We start from the raw sequence: 22,120 nt of genomic DNA, 5'->3' as shown, positions 1-22,120 counted from the left end.
CCTCTTAATCGCTGCTCTCACTTTCTCCTTACTAATCCAATCTACATCCTGCTTCACCAACTCCACATCCTCCAACCTTCTCTCTCTCTGATTTTCCTCATTCATCAGCTGCTCAAAATACTCCCTCCATCTTCTCAACACACTCTCCTCACTAGTCAACACATTTCCCTCTCCATCCTTTATTGCTCTAACTTGCAGCACATCCTTCCCAGCTCGGTCCCTCTGCCTGGCTAATCGGTACAAATCCTTTTCTCGGTCTGAGACGTCTATAACTGGATTAATGTTATCTTTACTTGTTTTTTGTTTGTTTAGTATGTTAATTAGTTATTAGTAAATTTGTTGGTTTATTTATTCCATTTTACATTTTAAATATCAAAAAGAAGTTTGTATAGGTTCTTATAAGGGACAAATCAAAGTAAATAGATTTTGTGTTAGAAAAAAATGTAGAAATTAAGTTATTAAGGAAGTAATGGTTGACAACTGGTTCTTCTTGAAACCCTCTCTTTCAGCAAAACCCTGTTTTATTAATTTTAGGAGCTCCAGCAGTGGCAAAAAAAAACAGGTTGGGGCCTCTCATAGGAATACTATCGGGATAAGGTGCGAATTGTGCTTGAAAGGGAACCCTGACACCTAGGATTAATGTAGGGTCCTTACAGAATTCGCATGCTTTTGGAGATCAGAGGAATCTGGGAAACCTGGAGAGAACCTGAGGAGATCTTCCAGAGCAACACTCAGGCAGTAACTGAAGCTCAAAGAAATGCGGATCATCCTTTCAATAAACTCTGTATAATTTGGATTTCTGGTGTACATGAGTAAATGAGTAATAAATTATTCTGCTGTCACTAAAAGATGGAAAGTCTTGATCGTTAGTCTGGTTCTTCCCAAGGTTTCTTCTTGATATCATCCCAAGGAGTTGATGTTAAGTAGTTTGAACTGAAATTTGTCATAGAAATGGAAGAAATACAGTCGGTACACAAATAGGACAGTCTGGGAAGGATAGGAAGTGTCTCTGAATGTTCTGAAAAGTTCTTACAGGTGTCTATGAACCCGTGTAAAACTACATGCAGTGATGATAATAACCACCAGGGGGAGTTATTTACAGTAGAGCAATTAGACCACACATGAAAATAATTTAGTGTGGAAAACATTAATAATATATATACAGTAGTATATAAAAATCAGGATAATGTGATGTCACCTTCGAGTTTGTTCCTGTTTAGGATGTATAATAAAATAATAAAATATAAAGTGTCCAGCGTGTCAAATCCCTGCTTTCTTACATCACAACGTGTTTTAAAGAATATTTTTTAATCAGATTGAAATATACTATTAGTTCGACATGTGCATGTGTAGTTTTTTTTCCTTCTTTTTTTAGAAGAAGAATGCAACCCTGCTCTTTCGTTCTGTTTCTCCACCCGCTTGCATTTGCCCAGCCCCCACATAGCACAAGGAACCGCCCTTCTCCATTCCCTTCAACCGAACATGATAACACCCCCTGAAGGCAGGTCTTCACGCTACGCTTCATGGGAACTGTAGTTTCTTTTCCCGCCTCTAAGAATTAAACCTAAGCATCCGTGAGACTACAACTCCCCTAACAACACGCGCCCTCCGACGGTTAAGGTCCAATCTGAATATGTGGGCTGGTAGCATCCGCCCACAAAAGGCACACAAAATGCAATAGTGGTTGAGGGAGAAAAAAAAAAACAAGAAACATTTGTGAACGTTGAAAGAAATAGTCAGGTTATGATGATATTTAATATATTTGTTAATATTGTAGATAGTGTGTGAAAAAAAAGGGAGGTGTTAATAAGTGAGAAAGACTTGAAAGGACCAGCTCGAGGTTGATATTTAAATAAAAGTGGGAGGAGCTTCAGGAGGCACGTTACAGCGTTAAGTTGGATTTGGATGCGTTTGTGTGGAAATCGTTTTTATTCTCAAACCGGAGGGAAATAAAACAGACCGAAGGTAAAGTGTGTGTTTTTTCTGTATATTCCGGACGCCTTTGCGGGTAGTAATATTTTCTGAGCGGGGTGGAATTGGTAGTTGGTACCGCCCTTCCTGGCGGGTGGGTCTGCTCGCCTCGGCTCTCCGGTGGATGTGCGGCGCAGCGCAGCAGCAGCCATTCGTGGGGAAAAATAGGCCGTCCTTCTCCGGGCCTTCTGCCTGCCTCTGCCTCCACACCGTCCGGCCTTTTTTTGTCGTTAACAACTCCTCTCCGGTTTTATTAATGCGGGATGAGTGGTGCGTACCCTCCCTCCCTCCCATTTTATCGTCTCCACCCCTCTGTCTTTCCCTCTCTCCCTCTCTCGCTCTCTATCTCTCTGTGTGTATGTGTGTGTATGTGTATATATATATATATATATATATATATATATATATATATATATATATATATATATATTACACACACAGAGAGATATGTGTGTGTGTTCACGCATCGGCAACCTGTCGAACCTTTATTTCTTTATTCCACTTCCGGGTTTTTTTGTTGTTGTTTTATTGATCCATATCGATTAATCGATTATCCGTGATGTGATGACTGCATACGACTGTATTTGTACTCATTTTATTTCTTCTGTTTTGGCACCACGAGAATTCTTTATGACTATTTCCTTAACAGTGTCTCGTGTTTCGCCTTATTCATCATTTATTACTGTTTATTTGTGGGTTCATTTTATGTCGCATGGAAATATGCATAGTGCTTATAACACCCCCCCCCCTTTTTTTTTTTAAGAGTTTCAGGCCCAATCCCAAAACCATCATTATTAAAAACAGAGTGCACTAGTAAGGGCGTGTGCGCTATTAATAATGGCCACTTAGCAAGGGAACAGAGAGCGGTTTGGGATTCAGCCCTAAGTATATACACGTATGTATGTATGTATGTATGTATGTATGTATATATGTATATTTACTATACAACATACACTATTTATATATATATATATATATATATATTACATACATGTGGAAATGCATACATAAATACATACATATTTACTAAATAAATACATGTTAAACACTTTTTTTTCTCGCAGATCAAAAGAAGGAAGTCATGGCGACAGACGGGGGGAAATCAGCTGGCGAAAAGGGCAATAAAGTAAAAGCATCCTCACAGGTACTATTACTTTCACTACTAGTGCACACACACACTTCCTGATCCTGCTGCACACTTCCGTACTACCCAGCATGCATGCACCCGTGTCACCTGAGGTTACTGAAACCTAGTGAGGTTTGATCATGACCTCCCCTCAGTTTTTCCCCCATTCATACCCTCCTGCCCCTTAGACCTGTAATATCATGTTCAGGATTAGTGTACTGTCTACACAGATTAATGCACAACTAATAACTAGCCTGAGGACGTACCCTAGGAGGACCGGTACCTGGAATAGTAACGATTAGGCTTCTGACTCTGCTTTACATGGGAAACGAAAATCGACACAAGTTCAAGGCATTAAAAATCACTTACATGACAAAATATATTTTGACCTAGTGCAAAGGTTTGTATGTTTGGAGCCCAGTGTTCGCCTTCATGGACAGTTTAATAAACCCTGGCTGGCAGAGTCAATTATTGTTTATTTAACATCATCCATTAAAACAATAAATCACTAGCAGACATAGTTAGAAAGCAGGCTGTAATAAAGTTTGTTATGCAAAACTGCATATCATCAAATGTTTTATTATTTAGAAAGTGTTATTTAATTTCCAGTTTATTGGTCACTTTGTGTGGGCGTTCCTACTACCGTTTTTTGTAGGAACCTTTATCAGTGGATGGAGAATCTAGCATTTAAGTTTTGAGATCAACTCAGGACACGGTTCACGTGCGATTCCCTGTCACTATCCCTTTGTAAGTCACTGCACAAAGCCACTCCATATTTGCATAAAGTTAAACCTTTCCCAACTTTTCTCACATCACTTCACACGAACACAGCTAGTCACTTATCTTGACAGAATTCACAAGCTCTTTTTAGTAAACGAATAAACTCAGGTTGCTTTATCACTGCAGGTTGCAGCGGGAGCAACTTTTTGTCTACAGTCAAGTTTAATATAAAAAAATGTTAAATTATAAACCTGGCCTGTGCTTTCTTAGTCCTGATAACCCGTAACTTAAGCAGCCCAACTAATCGATAACGGCATTCGCTGAAAGTTTCATTACCAATTATTAACGATTTTATTGTGGTTGCATCCATAGCCTAGTTAATACAGTACAGTACTGCAAAATTGCTCTGTCTTTCTGTATTATGTTGTGTGATCTGTTATTATTAAAACATTACTAGAGGTCATAATTAATTACGACAGTTCCAGCAAAAGTTGATCGTTGAAACTATTGGCAAACGTCCATACCAATAGTTTTTCCTGCTTCTGGTCCGCTGTCATTACAAGAGCGGCCTCTAGAGGCGATTCACTGACACCGCGTGCTGGGTTTTTTTTGTTTAGTTTTTTACATGAGACACTGTGTGCTGCTCAGAGAGCACTATATTATATTTATTATTTATAATTTATTAATTGTTTAACTATATTTGTTAATTAATATATTCAGATTTAATATTTTCATGAATCAGTACTGTTTTTTTTTTTCTAATCAGACAAACTAATTAGTTATGTGGCAAACGCAATATAAACCAGGGCGCCAGATTCAAACCGCATTAAAGTGGGGGATTACTGTAATTTATATAGTGATATGTTTTTTTTTTTTTAATCCAGTATCCATTTTAAAAACTATTGGTTGATCTAAAAAAAAATACAGTATACTTCCACATACTGATCACCATTTTTTAAGACTCCTAGGTAGGCTAGGCCATGTCTCAACATGATATTTCCAAGTTACAATGGGGTCATCAGAATGAATCTCAGTTGTAAGTCGGGTACTACCTGTGTGTGTGTGTGTGTGTGTGTGTGTGTGTGTGTGTGTGTGTGTGTGTGTGCGCGTGTGTGTGTATACATATTAGGGCTGCAACTAACGATTATTTTGGTGATCAATTAATCAAACGATTTCTTTTATTGTTAATCTTTTATTAATCAGGTAAAAAAAATTATATTTGTTTTAATGAGCTTTTTGCTTATTATAACTATATAAAACCCTAATTCAGGCTATTTATGAAAAAAAATCTCAAAAGCCACATATTTTTAACTATCTGTAATTTAGACGTTTAAAATTTAAAGTTTATAGTAGCTGCTTGTTGAGGAGGGAATGGGGGAGTTCTCTTTTGAACAAATTCACACATGGTGGGTTGTTTCTTTCTGTAAAAAACAAAAACAGCATTTGAGTATGCAAAATGAAGGCACATTTGTATCATACTGTATTTTGCAGATGGCAAGTTGAAAAACATGTGTAAAAAACATTGTTTGGACAATTTTTGTTTAAAGAAATACACAGATATTTTGTTTGTTTATGAAGGTATAATTATAATATATAATATTTTATATTTTAATATTGTTTAATAATTAAATGATCTATACATACATTACATATACAAACATTAACAACAGGCATTTGAAAACATTGTTGTAGTAGACAAATGCTCTATAAAGAGAATAAAAACGGAGAAACGCAGCAAACTAACAGATTTGATTAAAAAGAAGGAAAAAATGTGTACAAACGCATAATCATTAGCTGAAAACCATGACAGGGACTAAAAATGTGATCGTTCACTGCTGCTGTTATTTGCTGCTTTTAGATTTAGTGTTTGTACTGTTCGTTTTAGTTGAATCCATCACTACGTTGTGAGCGATAGGCACGGGCGATACCAATCATTTCCTTTTCGATCTGATACCAAGCACTTTCAAGATGAGTATCGGCGATGTCGATACCGAAACGTCTATGAAATGTTATGATAAAATCTTACTGTTCAAAAAATTGTCCAGTTAAAATATTTATACTAATATTCCGCTCCACATAAAATACTGTAATCTGTAACAGATCTGCAACAATCTGTATGGTATAAAGTAAAGCTCTCAGAAACGAATTTGCTGAAGAACTCTGAATCAAGCCAGAAGATGGGGGTCATGTCTGTGTTACTTCCTCTGCTCTCCTCAACTGTACTCAGTCATGCTCTATAGGGTGTTTTACTTTTAGATGCTTCATTATATATGTGGTATTGCCACAGTTTCTTTTCACATGTCACATGAAACTTCATTGTTTCATATTAGTATTAATATGAAAGTACTCTAAACTGACTTGTTCAAAAAACAGATAGGATTAATGCTTCTATTTGAGAATCGATCCTTTCGATACAAATATCCATACTTTAGGATCGCGGTGATTCAGCAACCTGATGCTCGCGAGTCACGACAGAACAGATTCAGCGCGACTGTCCGGAAGTTAGCAAACAGTTTACGCAAGAGCTCGTCATTAAACTATTTTATTATCACATGATGAGGATTATGCAGTTTCTGCCCATCGTGCTGATGTTTCGTCTTCATTCGTGACACCAGTGTGTTTTCTTTTCACATGCTCGTGCATCAACGTGGTACCTCCATACCACATGAGCTCCGCTTTGCATAACTTCCAGGTACAGTTTTCTTTGTTGCGTTTAATATAAAATGCTCCCATGCTATGCCTTTAATATAAAATGCTCCCATGCCTTGTGTTTAATATAAAATGCTCCCATGGCTTCAATTACTTGGGACGCACACTTTTTCCTGCTGCCAGTTGACCTGATACTGTCCGCCAGTTTCCCAAACAGTTGTGTATTATCGATTGTATCGATTAGTTGTTGCAGCTCCAGTATATGTGTGTGTGTGTGTGTGTGTGTGTGTGTGTGTGTGTGTGTGTGTGTGTGTGTGTGTGTGTGTGTGTCTGTGTGTGTGCGCGCGCGCGTGTATGTGTATATATATATATCTCACAAAAGTGAGTACACCCCTCACATCTTTGGAACCATTGTATATCTTCTCAAGGGACAATACTATTGAAATGAAACTTGGGTAGATTTTATAGTTGTCAAGGTGCAATTTGTACAGCAGTACAGATTTACTGTCCTCTAAAAAAATAATTACCATGCAGCCATTACTGTCTAAATAACTGCCAACAAAAGTGAGTAGACCATCAGTGAACATGTCAAAACTGTGTCCAAAGTGTCAGTATTTTGTGTGAGCACCATCCTGCACTGCTTTAATCCTCCTAGGCATATAAACTGTATATATAAAATACATACAGACACACAATACTATGGCAAACTGTAAGTAACAAGTGCCAATTAACATAATATTTAATCTGAAATACTTTTATTTTTGGAACAACTTCTCCCTCGATTTAGCTTCAGTAATTTGACTCTGCTAATTAACTAATTATGTACCATATTTTCTGTCTCAAGCCAGATCATTTTGAATAAAGGCAATTTAGTTGCAGGCAAAACCCTGGAAATATGTCAAATTTTAAAACATTCATTTCATTTAGGCAAAGCTTCAACTGTTCTCTCGGTGTATAGAGACATCTCCAATGTGTCTATTTAGCTCAATTTAACTAAGATGTTTAGAATCACAGCGGCGTCATATTTGAATAGAATGCACGTCTTTTTTAAATTATACACGCTGTGGTCTGTGGATTACGTAATCGAGCGTGTGTTTCTAAGACATCTGATGGTACGTGTGTCACACACCGTTTAATTAGGGTTGTGTCGATAAAACGGGAGTGAGTTGAAAGGCCTTGTGTTAGTGATGTGGTCCATGTATACTTGTTGATCAGCAGATGTTTGACAGCAAGTTCTCTCTCGAAGTAAAACGTTTGTCTTTAAATACAGTTTTAGGTTCTTTGACTTTTTTTTTTTTACCAGTGCAGCCTGCTGAATGCAGATCACATTATATTCTGCCATTTTCAACGATCTTTCAGAGTAAATCAATAGCAATAAAACCGGTAATGGGCACAACTTTTAAAGTGTCACAAAGACAGAACAAAGTTACAACATCTTTCTGGGTTTAATGAAATGTGTGTGTGTGTGTGTGTGTGTGTGTGTGTGTGTGTGTATATATTATATATATATCTATTTTTGTGTGTGTGTGTGTGTGTGTCGGTTTTGTGTCAGTATTGCACTGACCAACTTTGCAGGCAGTGTGCATGTAAGAAATAGAGAAATTGTGGTTCGCAATTTTTCACACACACCCACCCACTCTTCCTGTAATCCCGCCCACATCTTCTGACACTCAGTGCTTTCTTTCTTTTTGTTCTCTTTTTTTTTTCTTTTTTTTTTGTTTTTTTGTTTTCTTTTTTTTTGCATGTGTGTGTTTGTATGTGTGTGTATGTGAGCAGGATGCACAGCCATCTCCTCTCGCTCTGCTTGCAGCCACATGCAGTAAAATAGGCGGCGTGGGTGGGGAGGGGCAGGCCGGCATGCAGCAGCAGATCATCATCGACCCAAGCCAAGGGTTAGTGCAGCTCCAAAACGCCCCTCAGCAGCTGGAGCTTCTTCCAGCTCAGTTCACAGGAAACGGCTGGCAGATCATCGCCGCTTCGCCTGCTGCAGCTAACCCAACCATCACCAAGGACAACATGCAGGCTCAGGGCATGGCCACCATAGCAACCGGGACCAACATGGTTCCAGTCGATGCCACGCCCGGGCGAAAGGTTAAATCGGCCGGGGTGAGCAACGCGTCGGTCCTGCAACAACAACAGCAGCAACAACAACAGCAATTTCAGATCATCCAGGTTCAAAACATGCCTAATTCCACAGGAGGGATCCAGTACCAGGTGATCCCACACTTACAAACCGCCGATGGTCAGCAGATCCAGATAAACCCCAGCAACCCGACCACTTTAAGCGTTCAGCCTGAACAGATTCAACTCATTAACACTGCAAACAACCAAGCCATCCTGGCCACGCCTCCAAGAGCTACATCGGCCAACGTAGTTTCACAGAATGTCACAAACCAGGCCATCCCTTTGCAGATTCGGCCCTCGTTCCCACTCCAGCTGCAAACCATTCAGGGCACGCAAGCCCCTGTGGTCACCACAATACCTATCAATATTGGCGGTGTCACTTTGGCTTTGCCGGTCATCAACAACATGGCTGCAGGGGGAGGATCGGTGCAGCTTCTGCAGTCAAACGACATGAACATCACGAACGGCAGCCAGCTAATCACGACCAGCGTGGAACCGACATCGGTGACCACCAGCTTGACCACGTCAGGGGGCGGAGACTCCATCTCTGCAGAAGCTGCAGCCTTAACACCGGTGTCCATGACATCCGACGCCGGCGCAGATGGGCAAAAAGACGCACGGGCCCAGGGGGGCGATCCTGACAGCCAGAATACGGCTCAGTCCAACGGGCTGCAAGTCTCTGAGCAGCAGACCCAAGTGCAGCAGTTCCACATCGTCAGTCACCCGGTGCTGCAGCAGATCCAGATCCAGCAGCCGCAGCAGCAGGCGCAGGCACAGCAGCAGACTCAGCAGCTGGTCCAGGGCTCCATCCAGCTGCAAACGGCTCAGACGCTACAGCCGCTACAGCAGAACGTACAGCTGCAGGCTTTCCAAAACCCGACGCAGGTCCTGATCAGGGCACCCACCCTCACGCCAACTGGTCAGATCAGCTGGCAAACGGTGCAGGTCCAGAACACAGGTGTGGCTCAACAGCTCACACTGGCTCCGGTGGCTTCCAGTCCGAGCGGCGGTGCGTTCACACAGATCGCCCCTCTTGCCATTGGAGGAACACCCATCACCCTGAACACGGCCCAGCTGGCCTCGGGGACCGGCGTACAGACGGTCAACATTGCAGGGCTGGGCACCGCAGGGGTTCAGGTGCAGGGCGTCCCACTCACCATCGCAGGGGTACAGGGTAAGTGACTTTAATAGCACCAGATTTAATAGCAGCGTGTTTACAGCATATTGTTGTACAGCTGTGTTCTGAACCAAACATTAGTTTATGGATTTCAACTAGACACATCTATTTAATTGAATGCACCATATACTTACTATGAAGACAGATTTTCGTTACTTTGTCCACTCAACCAAAAACATTGTTTTCTTTGTGTATGTTTTTGAAAACATGGTCATCGTTTCTCTAAAGAGACAATCCAATGAAAACATATGGATGTGTAGCTGAACCTGGTCAGATGAGCTACTTTCAGCTTAATCATTGACACAAAACTGATTGGATGAACCCAGAAGTCTGGATGGTTTATGTTCAGATAAAAAAAAAAAAAAAAAAAAAAAAAAGAATTCCCATAATGTTTTTTGGCTCTGCTACAGAAGTTCTTCTAGTAGTCCTGCAATACTCATGTAATACTGTGTAATAATTAGGGTTGCAAAATTTTCAAGACGGAAAACTTCCCATGGGAATTAATAGGAATAAACTGGGAATTTACAAAATTGCAGGTTGGCCTTTTAACAGGTACCTTAAATGTACTGGGGGGGGCATTAAAACCCGCCAGATTTAATGCAATTTCAGTAAGATTTCTATCTATAAATCACATGCACACATCACACTTACTGCAGGGTTACTGAGGCCACACCCCCTACATTACGTAACATACATCATTTCTTCAATCCTGCACACAAAATAATGTCGAATAATGTCCACTATGGCAAGTATTGCTATAAATTACATAAATATATTACAAACATTTATGTTAAAACCAAAATTTATCTTTAGAATGTAAACATGTTACTAGGGCAGCAGTTATCGAATTATTTTATTAATCGAATTTTCTACCAATTATTCCATCAGCTAATCGAATAAAAAGTACCTTTTCTTTATAATAGAGTAATACTAAGTATACAAGAGACAATAAGAAATGTGTCGTGTTAGGGTCCGACTTTTTCTCTCGCAATTCCGACTTGATTTCTCGTAAACATCCGACATTTCGGGTGCATCCGCCAGTAAGCATGTTGTGGGCATGAAGTTTGAAGCTGTTGGTGTATGAACGAGGCTCCTCTGCTTCATCCGTCTCGTTCCGTCTTCTCCAAAGCTGATTGTTAGACAGAGTTCTCTCCAGGGATCAAAGGATTAGTTTAATACGATGCGATTTTATTGATTGTATTCATTTTCAATGTGTAAAACTTTCTGCCACTACAGAGGGGGTGATGTTGGCCGATTGGCTAAAATAGTCGGATGTGCGATAAATAAAGTCGAGCTGCTGCTCCAAATTGCACACAGAGATAAATTAGTGTAATTACCAGGTGTAATGAATTAGTAATATACAGTTAAACTAGACATAGAAATTGATTTTGTGTGAACAGGCCAGAGGAGACAGTGATTAATGTTGAGGTGGTAGCTTAGTGGTTAAGTCATTTGGCTTTGGAAGGTCATGAGTTAAAATCCAATTCACGACAAGCTCTCATTCCAGAGCCCCTTAACAACGTCCTTAACCCAGTAGCTGCTCATTTGTATGAATCAGATTAATGTAATTCGCTCTGAATAAAGGCGTCTGCCAAATGCTGCAAATGTAAATGACTATGAACAAATTCCTGCGGAACAATCTAAATAGACCTTGAGAGAATCCATACTTAAAAGCGAAAGCCTATTAATAAATCAGTGTACAGATGCAAATCTAGAGAATCCAGCTGAGATATTTCACTAGTGTGCAGGTACGTCTTAGATAGTCTTAGGAATTGTATAATGCATATATAAAAGCCTCCGTTGCAGCAGCTTGATAGGCTCCTAAATTGTCAGACATGTTCTCAGTTGTTTGGTCTTGTGAAATTTGTTAAATTCTTGTTAGAAAACGTAGATAAAAATGTGGGGTTTTGGTCCTTAGGTCAGCAACAAGGTCAGGAGGGTGTTAAAGTCCAGCCCGGCCCCATGACTGTCACCGTGGGAAACTTAACCAACAACAGTCTGAACGCAGTGAGTCCGGACCAGCTGGGACAGGCACAGAGTCCCTCGGAGCAGGAAGGACAACCAAGCAAGAGGCTACGCAGAGTGGCCTGCTCCTGCCCCAACTGCAGAGACGGAGAGGGCAGGTGAGATCCGCATTTACACCGGGACTGGACAGGATAAAGCGTTTTTTTTACTTGTTGATTCACCTGTTTAGAGAGTATCGTCACGCATGGGTCCAAGTTTATAGACTTAATAATTTCTGGAAATAAATCCTATATCAAATACAGTGGAACCCGATTATGTCGATGTCCTAGGGGGTTGCCAAAAAGCATCGAGATAACCGATGATCGAGATAAACGAAAATCAAAATGGCGGCAATATATTAACGTGCTTGAAATTTCTTTATGTACATGATGTGCGTTAATAAATGAGAATGTGCATGCACGTGTTTTTGGAGGGTTTTTTACACAACAGCGTTGCCCCGATTTGTTTGATGAAGGCATGCTATAAAAATTTACATACAGTACATGTTTGTTAACTGTCAGGAATCCACCTGCCACGCCCCCTTCGGCATGGCAGGTGCTTTCTCGGCCGCTTTCTCTGAAGCTCCCGGCTTCAATTGCGCACATATGGTGCTCGTTTAGCACTCATCACAAGCTCCTATTTAAACTCTCACACTCTCACCGTCCGTTATTGTAGGTATATGTTGGTTCACGGCGGTCTTTATCGCTCATGCGTATCCCGGTACGTGCCTTCCCACCGGCACTCTCTCAACGGCTGCGCTTTTCTTCCCAAAGCGCATCGCGGATTCCCCCCCGATCCTGCCGTTGTTAATTCTATGCTTTTGCCGCTTATCCCATGTTCCGCACCACGCTCCTACCAAGCGCCGCGCCAAGCTCGAAATATTAGGGTTCGGCGACATAACCATTAAAAAATGCTTAGACAAAGCGAGAATTTGGCGGTTCCACGCCAAATTCGACTTAAAAAAAAACGTCGACTTAATAGGGTTGTCGAGTTAACCGAGGTCGAGATAAGTGGGTTCCACTGTATATACACCGATTTGGCCTAACTTTATGACTACTGAAAAGTGACGTGAATAACACTGATTATCTGTTCATTATGGCACCTGTTAGTGGGTTTGATACATTAGGCAGCAAGTGAACAATTGTGATGGCTAGACGTCTGGGTCAGAGCATCTCCAAAACTGCAGCTCTTGTGGGCTGTTCTCAGTGGTGAACCGGCGACAGGGTCCAATCCAACAGACGAGCTCCTGTAGCTTAAATTGCTCACAGTTCGGTCCAATTTCAGGGGTGCAAAACATACAATTGATAAACTACTACTACTTCTTTCGGCTGCCCAAATTAGGGGTCGCCACAGCGGATCATCCGTCTCCATACTACTCTGTTCTCTTCATCTGTCTTTTTTAAACCAACTACCTGCATATCTTCCCTCACCACATCCATGAACCTCTTTGGCCTTCCACTTTTCTTCCTTCCTGGTGGCTCAATTCTCAGCATTCTCCTACCGATATACCCCATGTCCCTCCTCTGCACATGTCCAAACCATCTTTAATCCAAACGATTTCTAATCCTGTCCATCATCGTCACTCCCAAAGAAAACCTCAACATCTTCAGCTCTGCTACCTCCAGCTCCACCTCCTGTCTTTTACTCAATGCCACTGTCTCTAAACCATACAACATCGCAGGTCTCACCACAGTCCTATAAACTTTACATTTCACTCTCACAGATACTCTTCTATCACAAATCACTCCTGCTTTCACTCTTCTTCACTCACTCCACCCTGCCTGCACTCTTTTCTTCACTTCTCTAACACACTCTCCATTTCTTTGCACGGTTCTTTGCAACCTGTCCATCACCACTGCAAAAAGGAAAGGGCTCAGAGCCGATCCTTGATGCAGTTCAACCTCTACCTTGTATCAGTCTGTCGTTCCTACTGCACACTTCACTGCTGTCACACTGTCTTCATACATGTCCTGCACCACCGTCACATACTTCTCTGACACACCAGACTTCCTCATACAATATTATACAATTAATATTTGTGATCATCAACATTTAAACAGTTTAAATTTTTTAAACGATTTAAAATAAAATGCCTGTCTGGTTAAATAATATATACAATAATATTTTATAAAATTGATTAAATACAATTAAATCAATGAAAATAATAAATGGTTTACATTTGTTAGATTCATACATACATACACACACACACCTATCTATCTATCTATCTATCTATCTATCTATCTATCTATCTATCTATCTATCTATCTATCTATCTATCTATCTATCTATCTATCTATCTATCTATCTATCTATCTATCCATACATACATACATACATACATACATACATACATATATTTGTTCTTTCCCAAGAAATGACTACTGCTGCCATTTGCTTTGGTGTAAGAGAAAAAAATACTTCTGGATTTAGGTAATAAGCACACACACATGCACACACACACTTTTACCTGGCAGACCATTTCCATTCATAACACAGCTGAGAGAGGAAACAGTCCATCTGTAGCTTTCTTTACATTCTTTCCCTTTTAAATGTACGTTATCAGTCATACCTGCTTGTAGCATGTTTCCTTCCGTCTCTGTTCATGCCATTTTCTTAGGATTCTAGAAGAACAATTACACCAACATTATGGACTCGTACACGGTATTATTCAGCGACCACATGTTCAATCAAACCTCTTTTATATTATAAATTCCTATCCGTGTTCTTCCTGAAAGTATACTGGGTATACTGAGCTCTACCTGCAAACAAACTTTAGTAATCCCCTAATAATAGTGTGTTCTTGTTTTACTGGTAGTGCTTCTCACGGAAGTGGCAGGTTCACACAGGGGAAAGTCACAGAATGAGAAACAAGAGTGTGGGTACTTTCGCTTTGACCTGTGAATAGAAAACAACCTTACACAGGGACTCTTTTGCATTACTGTTTCTATAAATGAATAGTGACACTATTACTACTAGCACAGGCTGGATTGTTCTGTGAGCCGCCATATAATATTTATATTTATCGTAATATGAAGACGTTATTTTTGAACGTATTGTGATAGTCTGCATACTTATTTGGGCAGAAAGGATATTTGATTTGTTTACTGGTTTCCTTTCTTGAAAAAGATGGATGGATGAATGGATGGATGGATTCATGGATGGATAAGAAAGTGGTGGCTCAGTGGTTAAGATGTTCTGATCAGAACGTTGTGAGTTTAAATCCAAGAACAAGCTGCGACTGTTGGGGCCCTTGATCAAGGCCCTTAAACCACAACTGCTTGATTGTATGATTGAGATGAAAGTCGATTTGTGTAAGGGCGTCTGCGAAATGCTGTAAATATAGAGATATCTGCAGTCCGGTGCATGTTCGTAATTTAACCCCCTTCACTTTTTTCAACATTGTAGTATCAGACTGCAACATAGCAATCATTCAGATTTATTCCCCCCATTAATCTACACTCCCCCCATAATGACAGTGAAACCTGTATTTCAGATAAAAAAGCTTATATATTATATACATATTCAGAACCTTCACTCAGTACTTAGTTGAATATATATATAATATAAATAAAACTTATATAAAACCACAATTACAAAATGTTGAGACACTGTGTAAAATGTAAGTACATACAGAATGCAATGATTTGCAAATCTCACAAATCCATATTTTATTTGCAGTATAACCGACAGAATGTTTCAACTGAGAATATATTCCATTTTAAGGAAAAATAAGGCTGCAACACGTCTCAAAACAAGTTAGGACGGGACAACAAAAGTGTTATTCAAATTAAACAGTTGCATCATGAAACAAAAAATACAACAAAGAACACCCAGAACTGTTGGGCAGCTAGAATCCTGTATCAGACACATATGGGACAACATTCCTCTCCCAAAACTTCAGCAAACGGTCTCCTCAGTTCCCAGATGTGCATTGATAGGAGACGTGATTCTTTACAATGGTAAACATGGTGCTAACTTTTTGGAGACGTGTTAAAGCCATCTAATTCAAAATGACCTTATTTTTCCTTAAAATGGAATATTTTCTCAGTTTCAACATCCGATATGTTTTTGCTTTGTTATATTGTGAACAGAATATGGATTTATAAGATCCTTGCATTGAATTTTCATTGACATTTTACACAGTGAACACACAGATACTCAATTATTATGTTGACACGCACCAGACTGCAGAGCAGACATGCGCTTTTGTCCATTTCGTGAAAGTCTCAGATCTCATGCCCATATTTTTGCAACATATCCACTGAGAGCTGTTCACTTCCTGCTTTAGGAAATCCTACTCCCTGACAGTGTTATTCACTTCGCATGTCAGCGCTTTTAATGTTACGGCTGATCGTTGAACTTAGACACTCATCTGGTTATAAATAATCTAAATAAATAAATCGTAATTCTGCAGTAAATTTCAGTCCAGCTACTTTGTTGTTGTCCTCATGGACACGTTCCGTACTAAGATTGTCCAGTGGGATTTTCCAGTGAACGAAGACAGTCAAAGATTTGATGATTTAATGATGAAGTGTACTCAATGGTAAATAGTAGTTTGACACGTGACTCTGGTGTCGTCCTGACAGAAACAGCAATGACCCAACGAAAAAGAAGCAGCACGTGTGTCACATGGAGGGCTGCGGGAAAGTCTACGGCAAGACGTCTCACCTGCGAGCTCACCTGCGCTGGCACACTGGGGAGAGGCCCTTTGTCTGCAACTGGATCTTCTGTGGAAAACGCTTCACGAGGAGCGACGAACTTCAGCGGCACCGCAGGACACACACGGGTATACCACACGCACACACACTTAGAAATAAAGTAATCTCACACGGTTTACAGCGGAATCGCATTCGCCACATAACTAATTAGTTTTGCTGATTTGCCGACACTACTTAAAGAACTAAAAAAAAAGGAAGAATGAAACAGTACAGTAAGCACTAACTTATTTGGTGTGCAAACGATAATAAATGAGTAGCATTGCTTGTTAACTGGTTGAAGTTTCCTCTGATGTGTAAAAAAAAAAAAAAAAGGTAAAGACATACGTCACCAGATTTAGCCGACGAAAGTATAGAATGCAGTGAGGTCAAATCTTTAACTCCGCCTCTTTTTTGACACTAATGATCGAACACTTCAACCAATAAACAAGCAGAGAAACTACGCATAGTCTACGCTGCTGCAGAACTGTACACTGTACAGTACATGTACTCACTACAAATGTGATAATGTGTTTCTACGAATTTACCCAAAATTCATCTCACTAGATCCTTGCAAATGTTTTCTGTGTGTTTTTGAAGTGTGCGGGAGGATAATTTACGGTATAAACAATAAAAAAAACAGGTGGCGTCCGTTCATCGCGATTTTTCGGGGGACTGTACTCCAATATTACTTCCATATACTTGCGTAGCTGAAGACTGTACTCTGAAAAAAATTCCCAAGACAGACATTTTTGGTGGAGGTTAGAGATGCAACACATGTGGAACATGACTAAAATCCGAATTCCCTCACAAACAGATTAAGTGGCGTACCTCAAGTGTTTAGTCTCTGCCTCACACGTTGAGCGCAGTGTCATCGTCACTATTCGATCCGTACCGGAGACACGATTTGTACTGCACGTGCAAAATCGGTGCCGCTGCCTGTCCGTGTTTTTACGACAATCTAGCGATATGGATTCTTTGGTGTTTTATGTACAGCTTTAAGAATTTCTTTTAAAAAGGAGAAATTTCAGACAATCCCACATATCAAAGGAGTGAATGACAATGATAAAAGAAATCGTTTATAAATAAATAAATTGATTGACTGAATAGTTTGTTTTTTAAATGAAGACATTTGTTAAAATATGCTGGAATAAAATTAAAGATTAAATGTAAAAAACACACATCTGTAATACACATGGGGGTCATATATAAATTGTAGATGTTTTTATTTATCAAAATATTTTAATCAATTTCATTTGGGCCTATTTAATCGATTAATTAATTTTAATTGTATTTTTATATATTCTTTATTTTTTTTAAACCAAGCAGGTGTTTTGTTTAAAATCGTTTAAATAATTTTAATAAATAATAATAATAAACGACGTTAATAAAAAAAAGTAATGACGTGACTTTCATGTACCCTTTACACCCCATGTGGAGGTGTATATAAATACAGCAGAGAAAGAAAGCAGAATGAAAGAAATCCCGCTTTGCTCTTTCAGGTGAAAAGAGGTTCGAGTGTCCGGAATGTTCCAAGAGGTTCATGAGGAGCGACCACCTGTCAAAGCACATCAAAACCCACCAGGGCAAAAAAGGTGGTGCCGCGTTGGCCATCCTCACCACCGAGGACATGGAGGACGAGGTAGAGGAGGCGCTGGGTTCGCCGAGGATCGTCACCGTCTCCTCCATCTCGCAGGATTCGGACCCGGCTACGCCCACCACGTCTAACAACCTGGAGGAGGAGTTCGAGTAGCTCGAGACGCTCGGGCGACGACTCGTCCTCTTTAAAAGCACCGTGTTCTACGTATATCAGCTTTTTAGTTGTCTGCCTTTTGTTCGTGTTTGTAATTTTCGTTTCTATTTTCCTTTTTTTCGTTCTTTTGAGAATGGACAGCTTCATGGACAGATTGTTGTTGTTTTTTTTTTGTTTGTTTTTCTTCCTATGAAAATATAAAACAAATTATTATATTAGAAAAGGATCTAAAGATTATCAATCCGAATTTTGGTTTTTAAGGAGACGTGCAGTGATTATCGGAAACGTGACGAGTTTTTTTCGAGGAACGTTTTATTTACAGCAGAACCACAAGGGATTGGTCTTTTCCCAGTATTCAAATCCTCAAATCCACTACGGAGAGTCTTTATTATTAAATTTCTTTTCTTTCGGATTAAATTCTGTCTCTATGCACAAAAATTGTACATCATCTTTCAAACTATGGATCGACTTATTACCAGGAGCTGGTGGTATATTGAGGGGTGAAAGAAAAAAAAAAAGGGTGGGGGTTTTAACTTTAAGCAGTTTATCGAATGCAGTCAGAGGAAATCCGGGACCGAAACGGCTCGAAGTGCGAGCGGCGTTCCACACCGAGTCGGTCTCCGAGGGGCGTCACATCGCCGGCCGTTCGGCGCCACGCATTTGTAGACCTTTCAGAGAAACGACGTTTATGCAGATCTCGAGTAAATCTACGAAGGAGACAGGACAAGACGGAACCCGACGCAGCGAAACGCAAACCATAATAAAGCACAAATTGCAAAAAAAATAAAAATAAAAATAGAAAAAAACTTGAAATATTTATATTTAAAAGAGATAATACATTCCTATATAAATAGAAAGAAGGACAATGTTGGGAGGGGGAAAAAAAAAAACGAAAACCACGAGAGGCGAATTTGGCTTCCTGATCTTTGCTAGGTTCAATGAAAGCAATACTATAAAGACAATCCTTGTGAAACCATGTTTACATTAAATAGGGGGCGAAATAGATTTTTATCCGGATGAAGCGTGGGGTGGGGGGGTGGGTGGGCGACCACGGTCTTTTTGCGTCTGAAAAAGTCATACGAATGCTACAATGCCTTAACACGGAGTGATGAGCGAGAGGCTCACGTCGGGGGAGGGGCCGGGGTTTTCTGACGAAGGGACGATTATAATTTCGTGTACAGTCGCACACACACAGCTGACCACACGCTTCTTTTCTACGTTAGTAAACACTGTGGCCAGTAAGGAGACGTCATTTCTAAAAAATCTCCGAATTTCCCCCAAGTTTTTAGAGCTCCTCAGCTAATTTCCTCCTCTCCTTAGATTAACGTCCTCTTCGTCGTCGTCGTCGTCATCATCCTCACAATCGGCATCTTCTCCATAGTGTCCGTGCCATCAAAACAAATCCGCCTCCACGAATCATTGTAGATCTGCGGCCACCCGCTCGGCCAGTCAAGCTCTCGTAGCTCAGTTTGATGTTCTAAAACTGTCTGGTGGCGTTTTTTTTCCCCTTTAGATATATATATATATATATTTTGTTTTATCGTGGAAATTCGTGAAATTTTTTGGGGGGGTTTTCTTTATTCTTTTTTTTTTATTTTTATGTCCTTTTACTTTCCCTTGTTCTATCTGTTACCACAGACTGTCTAATATCCGTAATTTATTATTTATCCTTATTTGAATATTTGCCCTTTCCAGTCGCTGGTGTGTATCGTACGCTGTTGAGTCAGAGATTATGTGCAGCATGTTTGGGTTTTTTTTCGCCTAATAGAAGCAATTTCTATTTGTGGTCTTTTTTTCAATTTTTTTTTTATAAACATAACCATAGTGTTTTTTTTATTTATACAAATGCTTCTCTCACACCATAACACATTTCAGATGGTTTAAAAAAAAAAGAATAATTCAGATGAGTGGTTAATACCAAACGAATTTAGATGTTTTTTGGTAATATTTTGTGATGACTGATTTATTTTTTTCCCCTCCTTCGATATTTTCTAGTGGCATCTCATTTGTAAATCTTTTTCTAAGATGTTTCTTTGTGTTCATGACATTTAATATTTTTTGGTCAGGTTAGCCTTAAAGGCTCCAGTTTATTGATATTTTTAAAAAAAAATAATAACTTTGTACAAATGTGTTATGGTAATGGGTAAAAAAAAAAAAAAAAGAGAGAGAAAAAAGATCTTTGCCTGCATAACACTTGAAATTAAAGGTGAATAAATTGGTCTTAATTATATTTGTATGATTGTGATCCTATTTGGAAAACGGAGAGGAAAACTCTGGTGTTGTCTAAAAGCGAGACTCTGTATAGGAGTAACAGTAGCTCATGAGGATGTTGGAGCTCAGTGGTTAAGGCTCTGTGTTACCGATTGGAGGGTTGGGGGTTTAAGCCACGGCATTGCCGAGCTGACATTATTGGGGCCCTTGAGAAAGGCCCCGAAAACCTCTGTGCTCCAGGGGTGCTGTATCATTGCTGACACTGCAGTCTGACTCCAGTTTCATTAAGAATTCCACTGTGGTGTAAAGTACATGTGACAAGTAAAAAGCACCGTTTCTATGTGATTCTATGTAGGTGTGAAAAAAAAAAAAAAACCCACACAAACATTTCCTGATGGCAGACGTGTCTTGGCAGTTTCTCTCTCTCTCTCTCTCTCTCTCTCTCTCTCTCTCTCTCTCTCTCTCTCTCTCTATATATATATATATATATACACACACACACACACACTTGTGGTTTGGTTGTAGCAGTTACTCTTTTCACCCCTCGCTATGCTTATAAAAAAAGTTCCACTTTTAAAGTTGTAGGAAAAAAAAAACTTCATAAAAGAAATAAGTATAATATTAAAGTGTATAAAAGAGTCTGCAAATAATTCCACATTTAATCCCCCTTTTTGGTTATAATAAGCACCACTCTTCATGAAAGATGTTTTACTGGATTTTGTAGAGATTTGAACTCATTCAGTCACAAGCGGATGAGTAAAGTCAGGTACTGGGGTCCTGGTAGCTCAGTGGTTTAAGGCTCAGAATCATTGGAACGTTTGGAGGTTCATGCTTAAGCGAGGCCCTTAACCCTGTTTGTTTTAGGGTCTCAGGACCCAGCTTCCCAACAACCTGGGATATCCGGAGAAGGAATTTCACTGTGCTATAATATACATGTGCGTTCACATTCATCCCAAAAGCTGTTCTATAGGGGTTGGAGCTCTATAGCAGGAGATCTTCCACTCCGAACCACCAGGTGGTTATCAAAACAAATGGTGATAAGTGGTGCTATTCTGACCACGTGCGTTATGTACGATGCTATGAAATGAAGAGAAAAGTCTATTGGGAGTGATTGAATTCATATTCAAAAATATATCAAAATGTAAGTGTGATTCTGGAGAGAAGGCCTTGCTGGACCTGACGCCTCTCCACTGGGTTTCATCGACTGCACTTCCACAGACGTCCAAGTAAACATGCTGAAATTCTTATCAGTCGGAGTCTCACATATGCTACAAATGCGCAACATTAGAGATTATTTTTGAAAGAAAGCCCCGTACAGTTCTGCCGTAATCAGATTTTATCGCTACATTTCCCTGCACGAACGTTTTAAGACGTAAACAGATCCGAGCTCGTGCTGAAGCAGTGTTGCCTGCTGCCACTGATAAAGCTGATTAAACCACAGACTTTGACCTTGCGTTCCACAGAACAAAAGCTCAGCACAGGCCAGGGTGCACTCACAACATTCACGTCCACTTTATAGACCTAAATCTAACCCCCGAACCCTGCAGTATCAGATCATTAAAGTGCTGGTGTGCTATCAGGTTCAAATCATCATGTCCTTTTTGTCAGCATTTCAGTAAAATATGAAATAAACACAATGAAAATTTAACACCAACTCAGGTTTTGTAAAAGGCACCATGTTTTTTCCT

The 22,120-nt window shown here is 39.9% G+C and overlaps 1 protein-coding gene across 3 annotated transcripts; it reads left to right on the top strand.

Annotated features, from left to right (window-relative positions):
• The first annotated feature begins 1,622 nt into the window (after positions 1–1,622).
• Positions 1,623–20,451, top strand: sp4 (sp4 transcription factor). 3 transcript variants are annotated; one of them, XM_083523615.1, is made up of 6 exons: positions 1,623–1,965; positions 3,036–3,115; positions 8,243–9,764; positions 11,686–11,890; positions 16,361–16,560; positions 17,971–20,451. In XM_083523615.1, exons 2-6 carry the CDS (start codon positions 3,053–3,055, stop codon positions 18,219–18,221), a joined length of 2,241 nt encoding a protein of 746 aa, XP_083379741.1. In that variant the 5' UTR covers positions 1,623–1,965; positions 3,036–3,052; the 3' UTR covers positions 18,222–20,451. The 3 variants fall into 3 exon arrangements, with proteins under 3 accessions (XP_083379741.1, XP_083379740.1, XP_083379742.1); XM_083523614.1 differs by lacking the exon at positions 1,623–1,965 and adding an exon at positions 1,984–2,241; XM_083523616.1 differs by lacking the exon at positions 1,623–1,965 and having other exon boundaries at positions 3,031–3,115; positions 8,277–9,764.
• The last annotated feature ends 1,669 nt before the right edge of the window (positions 20,452–22,120 follow it).

This window comes from Silurus aristotelis, assembly GCF_946808225.1.
Source record: "Silurus aristotelis genome assembly, chromosome: 21".
Classification (NCBI taxonomy): Eukaryota; Metazoa; Chordata; class Actinopteri; order Siluriformes; family Siluridae; genus Silurus; species Silurus aristotelis.
Note: the sequence above shows the minus strand (reverse complement) of the source record. Positions and strands in the feature narration are given on the sequence as shown.

Coding starts and splice junctions, on each gene's coding strand:
- sp4 (XM_083523614.1), top strand. Junction 3,116..8,242: donor AAGTAAAAGCATCCTCACAG/GTACTATTACTT, acceptor GTATGTGAGCAG/GATGCACAGCCATCTCCTCT. Junction 11,891..16,360: donor TGCAGAGACGGAGAGGGCAG/GTGAGATCCGCA, acceptor TCGTCCTGACAG/AAACAGCAATGACCCAACGA.